The sequence below is a fragment of the Anopheles moucheti genome (assembly GCF_943734755.1).
Source record: "Anopheles moucheti chromosome X unlocalized genomic scaffold, idAnoMoucSN_F20_07 X_unloc_5, whole genome shotgun sequence".
Classification (NCBI taxonomy): domain Eukaryota; kingdom Metazoa; phylum Arthropoda; class Insecta; order Diptera; family Culicidae; genus Anopheles; species Anopheles moucheti.
Window position 1 is genome coordinate 675001 of NW_026453559.1, and position 10000 is coordinate 685000.

Consider the following 10000-nt stretch of genomic DNA (forward strand, 5'->3'; position numbering starts at 1 on the left):
ATCCCTGTGTTCATGGTTTTCGTGAGCTTCGATAGGTTTGGTCCGTGTTTTTGAGTACTCTTGTCCATGATTTTCGTGTGCTTCTAGAGGTTTGGTCCGATTTTCAGTACTCTTGTCCATGCTTTCACATGCTCTGATAGGTAGGTTCGTTCTCAGTTATCCCTGTGTTCATGGTTTTCGTGTGCTTCGATTCGTTCACTCTATTACTCTTGTCTTTGGTTTTCGTTTGCTTCGATTCGTTCACTCCATTACTCTTGTCTGTGGTTTTTCGTTTGCTTCGATTCGTTCAGTCCATTACTCTTGTATGTGATTTTCGTTTGCTTCGATTCGTTCAGTCCATTACTCTTGTGTGTGGTTTTCGTTTGCTTCGATTCGTTCAGTCCATTACTCTTGTGTGTGGTTTTCGTTTGCTTCGAGTCGTTCAGTCCATTACCCTTGTCTATGATTTTCGTTTGCTTCGAGTCGTTCAGTCCAATACTTACCCTTGTCTATGATTTTCGCTCTAAGCCCAGTCGCCCTGCGCTCTGGAAATCACATTCCAACTCTATCACCGATAGCGCTCACACCTTGGAAACCACATTTCACCCAGGGGACCTTAGGGTGAATTTTGAGCCTTTCGGGATTGCGAAACCATCATTTAACACTCTAAACTTAATTTCCGCAATCCCAGACGCACTTTCCATATGGTCTCCAAAAATGCGTGTGAGCTGACCTGGTCCCTTATAATAGGCAATGAACACGATTTTGGCAAAATATTTTTTTCAAAATTTTTTGACTCACCGGGTAAAATCGAATTTACTTGGGAAAAATGTTCTAGCAGGGGCCCTCCCATACAAATTTTTTTCTTCTCAAAAATGATTTTCGTTTCACTTTTCATACTCAGGGGAGTCTAAAATTGATGTTTTGAGTCACCATGAAAAAAAAATTTTTTTTGACCCGAGCTTGTGTCGCGACCCAAAAATCGACTCACTTGGGAAAAATGTTCTAGCAGGGGCCCTCCCATACAAAAATTTTTTCTTCTCAAAAATGATTTTCGTTTCACTTTTCATACTCAGGGGAGTCTAAAATTGATGTTTTGAGTCACCGTGAAAAAAAAATTTTTTTGACCCGAGCTTGTGTCGGCGACCCAAAAATCGACGCACTTGGGAAATATGTTCTAGCAGGGGCCCTCCCATACAAAAATTTTTTCTTCTCAAAAATGATTTTCGTTTCACTTTTCATACTCAGGGGAGTCTAAAATTGATGTTTTGAGTCACCGAGAAAAAAAAATTTTTTTGACCCGAGCTTGTGTCGGCGACCCAAAAATCGACGCACTTGGGAAATATGTTCTAGCAGGGGCCCTCCCATACAAAAATTTTTTCTTCTCAAAAATGATTTTCGTTTCACTTTTCATACTCAGGGGAGTCTAAAATTGATGTTTTGAGTCACCGTGAAAAAAAAATTTTTTTGACCCGAGCTTGTGTCGGCGACCCAAAATCGACGCACTTGGGAAAAATGTTCTAGCAGGGGCCCTCCCATACAAAAATTTTTTCTTCTCAAAAATGATTTTCGTTTCACTTTTCATACTCAGGGGAGTCTAAAATTGATGTTTTGAGTCACCATGAAAAAAAAATTTTTTTTGACCCGAGCTTGTGTCGCGACCCAAAAATCGACTCACTTGGGAAAAATGTTCTAGCAGGGGCCCTCCCATACAAAAATTTTTTCTTCTCAAAAATGATTTTCGTTTCACTTTTCATACTCAGGGGAGTCTAAAATTGATGTTTTGAGTCACCGTGAAAAAAAAATTTTTTTGACCCGAGCTTGTGTCGGCGACCCAAAAATCGACGCACTTGGGAAATATGTTCTAGCAGGGGCCCTCCCATACAAAAATTTTTTCTTCTCAAAAATGATTTTCGTTTCACTTTTCATACTCAGGGGAGTCTAAAATTGATGTTTTGAGTCACCATGAAAAAAAAATTTTTTTTGACCCGAGCTTGTGTCGCGACCCAAAAATCGACTCACTTGGGAAAAATGTTCTAGCAGGGGCCCTCCCATACAAAAATTTTTTCTTCTCAAAAATGATTTTCGTTTCACTTTTCATACTCAGGGGAGTCTAAAATTGATGTTTTGAGTCACCGTGAAAAAAAAATTTTTTTGACCCGAGCTTGTGTCGGCGACCCAAAAATCGACGCACTTGGGAAATATGTTCTAGCAGGGGCCCTCCCATACAAAAATTTTTTCTTCTCAAAAATGATTTTCGTTTCACTTTTCATACTCAGGGGAGTCTAAAATTGATGTTTTGAGTCACCGAGAAAAAAAAATTTTTTTGACCCGAGCTTGTGTCGGCGACCCAAAAATCGACGCACTTGGGAAAAATGTTCTAGCAGGGGCCCTCCCATACAAAAATTTTTTCTTCTCAAAAATGATTTTCGTTTCACTTTTCATACTCAGGGGAGTCTAAAATTGATGTTTTGAGTCACCGAGAAAAAAAAATTTTTTTGACCCGAGCTTGTGTCGGCGACCCAAAAATCGACGCACTTGGGAAAAATGTTCTAGCAGGGGCCCTCCCATACAAAATTTTTTTCTTCTCAAAAATGATTTTCGTTTCACTTTTCATACTCAGGGGAGTCTAAAATTGATGTTTTGAGTCACCGAGAAAAAAAAATTTTTTTGACCCGAGCTTGTGTCGGCGACCCAAAATCGACGCACTTGGGAAAAATGTTCTAGCAGGGGCCCTCCCATACAAAAATTTTTTTTTGACTCACCGGGTAAAATGGTCGCACTTGGTAAAAATGTTCTAGCAGGGGCCCTCCCATACAAAAATTTTTTCTTCTCAAAAATGATTTTCGTTTCACTTTTCATACTCAGGGGAGTCTAATATTGAAGTTTTGAGTCACCGTGAAAAAAATTTTTTTTTGACTCACTGGGTAAAATGGTCGCACTTGGGAAAAATGTTCTAGCAGGGGCCCTCCCATACAAAAAATTTTTATTTCTCAAATCGATCCGTGGTTTCACTTTTCATACTCTAGGGCCCATTTGCTTCAACTTTGGAAAAAATTTTCGATGATGAAAAATTTTCACCTTCGACGTCCATCGACCACTCGACCCGAACTTGGTACTTTTGTATGGAGGTACCCGAGTGGTGACTTTTTCATACAAAAATTTTTATTTCTCAAATCGATCCGTGGTTTCACTTTTCATACTCTAGGGCCCATTTGCTTCAACTTTGGAAAAAATTTTCGATGATGAAAAATTTTCACCTTCGACGTCCATCGACCACTCGACCCGAACTTGGTACTTTTGTATGGAGGTACCCGAGTGGTGACTTTTTCATACAAAAATTTTTTTGCGAATACGTGTTCGTTCGCGATCATTTAGGCCATGAACCGCAAGTCCGCTGCGATAGAAATAGTGCATTGTAGTTACTCGACGAGAAAAAAAATCGGGACTTAGAAAAATTTTTGAAAGTCAAATCGTATTGACTTCCAACAACACCTGATAATAAACACACATTGCCTGTTGCACCACAGTTCGCATTTGACTTAACAAATCGCCTGTTGGTACGCACATCACCATCGACTTTACCAATCGCGTTTCGCACCGCTAATCCCACTTGGCGTGGAGCCACGCACATAATGTTGCGAGGAGAGTATTAATCGGGACTTAGCGTTTTAAGCTCGCGAACACTCCACTATGGGAGTGCACGCAAGCACCAACTGTACACACACAACACAACAATCACTCTCGCGAACACTCCATTCCCAAAGTGAACGCGAGCACCAGCAAGCATGGGTCGCCTGAGAGGATCGATGCGAACGCATCTCTACAACTCGCAGCTCCCAGCCTGTAGTCCCGTCGTTTGCGGGCGGTCGAAGGTGTCGAAACTAGTTGTATCCACGGTCGACGGAAACACAGCCACCAGGGTTCCCTGTGGTAAGGTACTTCCACGTGCAGCGTGCTCCCGCCCGTTGCGGCTCAGTCTAGTGCTATAGCGGGGATGAGACGTCAGTGTGCGCGGGGCAGCACCGACGGATCTCGGAGGGTTGTTAAGCCCGCTAGCTTCCGATCACCTAATGGGTTTGAGAAGCGCTATCAGCTCGGATTGGATACGACCTTAGAGGCGTTCAGGCATAATCCAGCGGACGTAGCGTCATACCAAAGTCCGGTCGAACTAGTATTGAGCCAGTGGTCCGTACCTGTGGTTCCTCTCGTACTGCACAGGAATTCCGTTAAGATAGCGGCAAACAGCACACACCAGTAGGGTAAAACTAACCTGTCTCACGACGGTCTAAACCCAGCTCACGTTCCCTTGAAAGGGTGAACAATCCTACGCTTGGTGAATTTTGCTTCACAATGATAGGAAGAGCCGACATCGAAGGATCAAAAAGCCACGTCGCTATGAACGCTTGGCGGCCACAAGCCAGTTATCCCTGTGTGACATTCGAGCAGTCGAGCTGTTCGGACGTGGTGTATTTTGCTCCTGAGTGAGTTAAAAATTGTGGCGTTAAATTACCTCGGAAAGTCTCGAATTTGTTCATAAGCAGTCTATAAGAGGGTGTTTAGAGTGACTTTAGTGAAAACCGGACGAAAATCGGTGCATTAGTGGGCCAAAAAAGTGAAAAACATTGCCCCATACATTTTGTATGGGGAACAATTTTGGCAATAAAACCGTGCTAAATTGGTGAAAATCAACGCGGTTTGCGTTTAAAACGCATAAATAGACGCCAGTGAAGTGTTTTTTACTTATAAACAGTGTTTGCCGGCGACATTTAGCGTAAAATACGGAGTGGCAAATTTGTGCAAACATTTGGAACAACAACAACAACAATAGTGTGTGCGTGTTGTGAGTTTGCGCAAAAATCCGGTCCAATCGGGCCGGATGAGGTGGCAAATGATAGATTCTGTGTCCCCGATCGGCCAATAGCCGAAAACCGGAAGAAAATCGGTGCAGAATTGGGAAAAAACAGTGACGGCAAAAACGCGCATGGTGCTACCGCTGCGGCACGTGTTCTGGAAGTGACTGTTGTATATACAAAAACGTTAATAACTTCGCGAGTTTTGGTCCGATTTTGCTGCGGTTTGCACTGTTGTGCTAGTTTTAGTGCATTTAATACGATCCGTGCATAAAAATAGTGAAAATCGCGAAAATAATTTTTGACATTTTTGTGACAACCCGGGACGACCCAACAGACATAAATTGATAGGCGAGCAGTCTCCAACAGACAATTTTTCAAATTGACGGTTTCTGCCCGAAAACTGCTCGAAACCAAAAAGGACGCAGAAAATTCTGGGAAGCTGTGGGGGGTCATCGGCAGCTCGAATCTGCTCGATTCGGACAGTTTTTATCGAGCTCGAAACTGCTCGAATTCCCGATTTTTGCGGGAAATTGCCGGGAAAAATCTGGGAACGACTGCAAAAATTCGGAAAGGCGTTTGCAAGCAGGGAAACACCCCCCCCTGACCACTAAGACCTGCTTGGGTCTCTAAAATGGCGACAACTCGTACATCGCGTCCTCGGTCGGAATCGACAGAGGAAAGGCCGGGGCGATCCCTTTCGGCGGTAGAGCCGAAGGTCATTCTCACCAGAGCCTCGGCGTTGGCCTCAAAGTCGGTGAACCCGGACATGGTCGAACTGCGAAAGGTGCTCGGGGAAATGTCCCTCGCCAACGAGCAGCTTCGGGCCATGGTGAAAGAGCTGCAGCAAGAGCTGGTGATGCTGCGACAGCGTACCGTGGCCAACGAAGATATGGCCCGGGAGGAGCGGAAGCTGGCCCGCGAAGAATTTAAGCTGGCGCAAGAGAAATTCCACCAGGAGCTGCAGTGGAATAAGGACCAGGCCCGCCAGTGGTATGAAGAGACGCAGCGTCTCAGAGGCGAGCTGGCAAAGGAGACTGCGTGCCACCAGGAGTTGCTGGCACAGATGCTTGGTTGCGGCGGTAACCAAGCTCTGCAACCGCAGCAGCAGGCGCAGCCAGCTGTTGCGCAGCAGCAGCCTCAGAGGCAGCAGAAACAGCAACAGCAACGGCCTCCGTCGAAGCAGGCGACATCGCAGAGCTCCCTGCAGCAACGGCAACAGCAGCAACAACAACAGCAGCAGCAGCGGATGACGTATGCTAACGTGGCGGCCGAGACATCCGGCACGCAGGCTTCCCAGGGCGGTTCTTGGACAGTGGTGGGGCCTCGTAAAGCACCGCAGAAGTCGCAGCAGCAACAACAACAGCAGCAGCTGGCCAAGCCGCGACCACAATCTGCGGCGGCGAAGCATTCGGCGAAGAAGAAGCTGGACGCCATCGAGGTTGCCCCAGGCGAGGGTCAGTCTTGGACCGACGCGTATCAGCTGATACGCAGCGCTCCGTCGTTGGCCGAAGACCAGGCCAAGCTTGGAGTGGGACGACGAACGACGCGGGACCGGCTGGTCATGAACTTGGAGGACGGCGCCAATGCTGAAGCAATCCTGCAACGAGTGCAGGAGGTCTTTGCACAGTCTGCAGCTCCGGCCACCATCCGCCTGGTGACAGAAACGGTGGAGGTCCGCCTTGATGAGGTGGACCCTTTAGCGGTGGCATTGGATGTGGCGAAGGCGGTGACGACCACCAGTTCGGAGTCGGTGAGCGAATCCGCTGTGCACCTAGTGAAGGCGTGGAACGGTACGCAGACGGCGTACGTTCGGATGACACTCAAGGCGGCGGAGTTGATGCACCAACAGCTAGTACGAGTGCTGCACACCTCATGCTTGGCGACGAAACTGACACCCCTGACGCGGGGCCAGCTACGGTGCTTCAAATGCCTGGAGCACGGACACCTGCGGCACCAGTGCAAGAGCGCGACGGATCGATCGACGCACTGCATCCGCTGCGGCCAACCGGGCCACCTGGCCCGAGCCTGCACAGCGGAGGTGTGTTGTGCGGTCTGCAAGGGCCCTCACCGAGTAGGACACCCGTCCTGCACCCGGAAGGTCTGAAGGTTTTGCAGATCAACCTTGGGCGCAGCCGTGCAGCGCAGGACATCATGCTGCAGACGGCTAGGGAGATCGGAGCGCAGGTGGTGATAGCGTGTGAGCTGTACAAACCACCTAGAGACAGCGTGCGGTGGGCGGTCGACGAGGCTCAGAGCGTAGCGGTAGTGGCGACTGGCGGCTACCCCATCCAACGACTGGGGAGTTCATCGGTGCCTGGGCTGGTAGTTGCCACCATAGCCGGGATAACGTTTGCCAGCTGCTATGTGTCCCCCAACATCGGACAAGCGGATCTCGGCGACTACCTGGAAGCGGTTGAGCTCACGCTCACGGGACAGGATCCCATGGTTCTGGCTGGGGACTTTAACGCCTGGAACCAGGAGTGGGGCAGTTCAAGAACCACGGCGAAGGGTGAGGACTTGCTGAGTGTTGTTGAGCACCTCGGACTTCGGACGCTCAACCGAGGGAACACACCCACTTTCAAGGGCAACGGTGTTGCACGGGAAAGCGTCATCGATGTGAGCTTCTCGAGTCCCTGCGTAGCGGAGCCAGGCAGTTGGAGTGTGAGTAGCAGATACTCCGGTAGCGACCACAGCTACGTGCTGTTCAGCGCTAAACTGCCTTCGACCAGCGGCCGACGTGCACATCAGCATCGGCCACACTGCAACGGGCACGGCGGTACAGCAGGCATGACGCGGCACGCGGGAACACGCTACAAAACAAGCCAATTCAATCAGGCTTGTTTTAAGCTGGCGCTTGGGATCGGTCGTTTCGACGATGTAAGCACACCTGAGGGCCTGATCAGGGGGCTCACAGAAGCGTGCGACGCAACGATGGAGAGGATCCACAAGACGAATTTCCGGCAGGCTCCGACGCTATACTGGTGGAACCCGGAAATCGCGAGGGCGCGAGATGCGTGCGAAGCTGCTGAGGCCAGGCTACGCACAGCAACGCAGACCGACGACCGTATCGCCGCTTCAGCCCGCTTGCTGGACGACCGTAGGGCTTTGGAACGAGAGATCCAGCGCAGCAAAGAGCGCTGCATGCAGGAGCTCATCGACGGAGTCGAGGACGATGTGTTTGGGTTGGGGTATCGAGTGGTTATGGCCAAGCTGCGCAGTCGAGCGCCGCCAGAACTGGACCGTTCTGTGCTGGAGCCGATCATCGACGCCCTCTTCCCGGCCCACCCATCGTTCGAGTGGCCGCCGATTGCGACGGAAAGCGACGAGGACGAAGAGCCCATCCGACCAGTCACCCGTGAAGAGATCCTTTGCATCGCTGAGGGGATGGCCATCTCAAAGGCGCCGGGCCTCGATGGAATTCCCAACGCGGCAGTGAAGACCGCGATGAGGGAGCACCCGGAAGCGTTCGTGCGGGCCTACAATGAGGTCCTGCAGAGCGGCGAGATTCCGGCATCGTGGAAAGTGGCACGCCTGGCGCTCATCCCGAAACCAGGCAAACCACCGGGCGAACCGTCGTCAAGTCGTCCACTGCTGATGCTGGGAGCGGCACCTAAGGGGTTCGAGAGACTGGTTTTGAACCGCCTCAATGAACATCTCGAGGATGAGAGCGCACCTCGTCTATCACAGGACCAATACGGCTTCCGCCGTGGACGCTCTACGGTCCAAGCTATAGAGAGGGTCATTGAGAAGGGACAGTACGCCAGGACGTTCCATCGCACCAACGGCCGGGATCCTCGATGTCTGATGGTGGCAGCGTTAGACGTCAGGAACGCCTTCAACACGGCCAGTTGGAAGGCGATCGCGATGGCCCTCCAAGAGAAGCGCGTCCCAGCAGCGCTCCAGAGAATTTTGCGCAGCTATTTCTCTGAGAGGGAAATGATCTTCGAAACAAGCGAGGGGCCAGTGCGACGGAAATTATCGGCGGGTGTTCCACAGGGGTCGATCCTCGGTCCGACCCTCTGGAATACCATGTACGACGGCGTACTGCGGCTGACACTGCCGGACGGCGTGGAAACAGTCGGGTTTGTGGATGACCTGGTGGTCCTAGCTGCCGGGACAACACCACAGGAGGCAGCTACCTTGGCGGAAGAGGCCATTTCTTTGATCAGCTCGTGGATGGAGGCTCATCACCTTGAGCTTGCGCCGGCCAAGACCGAGCTGGTCATGATCTCCACGATGCGAAGGGCAAACTCCCGTCACCCGGTCAATATCAACGGAGTGGAGCGAATGCCGAAAGAGACCATTAAATACCTGGGGGTCATCTTACAGGACCACATGTCGTGGGGGCCGCATGTGGACTACGCCACGGCAAAGGCGAAACGTGTGGCACAGGCGGTCACAAGGCTAATGGCGAACCACAGCGGGCCTAAGGGCGGAAAGCGACGGCTCCTCTCGGCTGTGGTGGATGCGACGCTCCGGTATGCTGCACCGATCTGGCACGAGGCGTTAGACGTGCGAGGGAATCGCCGTAAGCTCATCAGGGTGCAGAACCTGTACGCGAGACCCGTTGCCCGCACCTTTATATCGGTGCGCTACGAGGTGGCTACGGTCCTGGCGGGCGTGGTTCCCATCTGCCTCCAGGTGAAGGAAGACGCCAGATGCTACCGGAAACAGCAGGAAACGGGCACGAGCCTCAAGGAGCTGCATGTGCTGGAGAGGCAGGCCACTCTAGCTGAGTGGCAAGCGATGTGGGACGAGCTGGAGCCAACCAGCAGATACACGCGGTGGGCACACAGGGTCATACCGGACATAGGGCTGTGGAAGGCCAGACGTCATGGCGAGATGACTTTCTACCTTGCACAGGTGTTGTCCGGGCATGGCTTTTTCCACGAGTACTTGCACTCGCGCCACCTGGCGCCCTCGGCGGAGTGTAGAAGGTGTCCGGGAGTGCCGGAATCGGCAGAGCATGCCTTCTTCCAGTGCCCACGATTCGCGGACGTGCGACAACGGTTGCTTGGGGAGGACAGTGACTTTCCTGCTACGGCGGACAAGCTGCAGGCGTTCCTGCTTAGCAGCCGAGAAAGGTGGAGCGACGCATGCGAAGCGGCGAAAATCATCACCACCACACTACAGCAGGAGTGGTACGTCGAGCGGGCCACGAGCGC

General features: G+C 50.9%; 1 protein-coding gene across 1 annotated transcript in view; it reads left to right on the top strand.

The window, feature by feature from the left end:
* Positions 1-5601: 5601 nt before the first annotated feature.
* The window catches only part of LOC128308611 (antigen LPMC-61-like), a 42364-nt gene continuing 37965 nt past the window's right edge, over positions 5602-10000 (top strand). Inside the window, exons 1-2 of the mRNA XM_053045508.1 lie at positions 5602-5943; positions 6019-6246. Coding sequence (XP_052901468.1) covers positions 5602-5943; positions 6019-6246 — 570 coding nt within the window. The remainder of the gene's footprint in view (positions 5944-6018; positions 6247-10000) is intronic.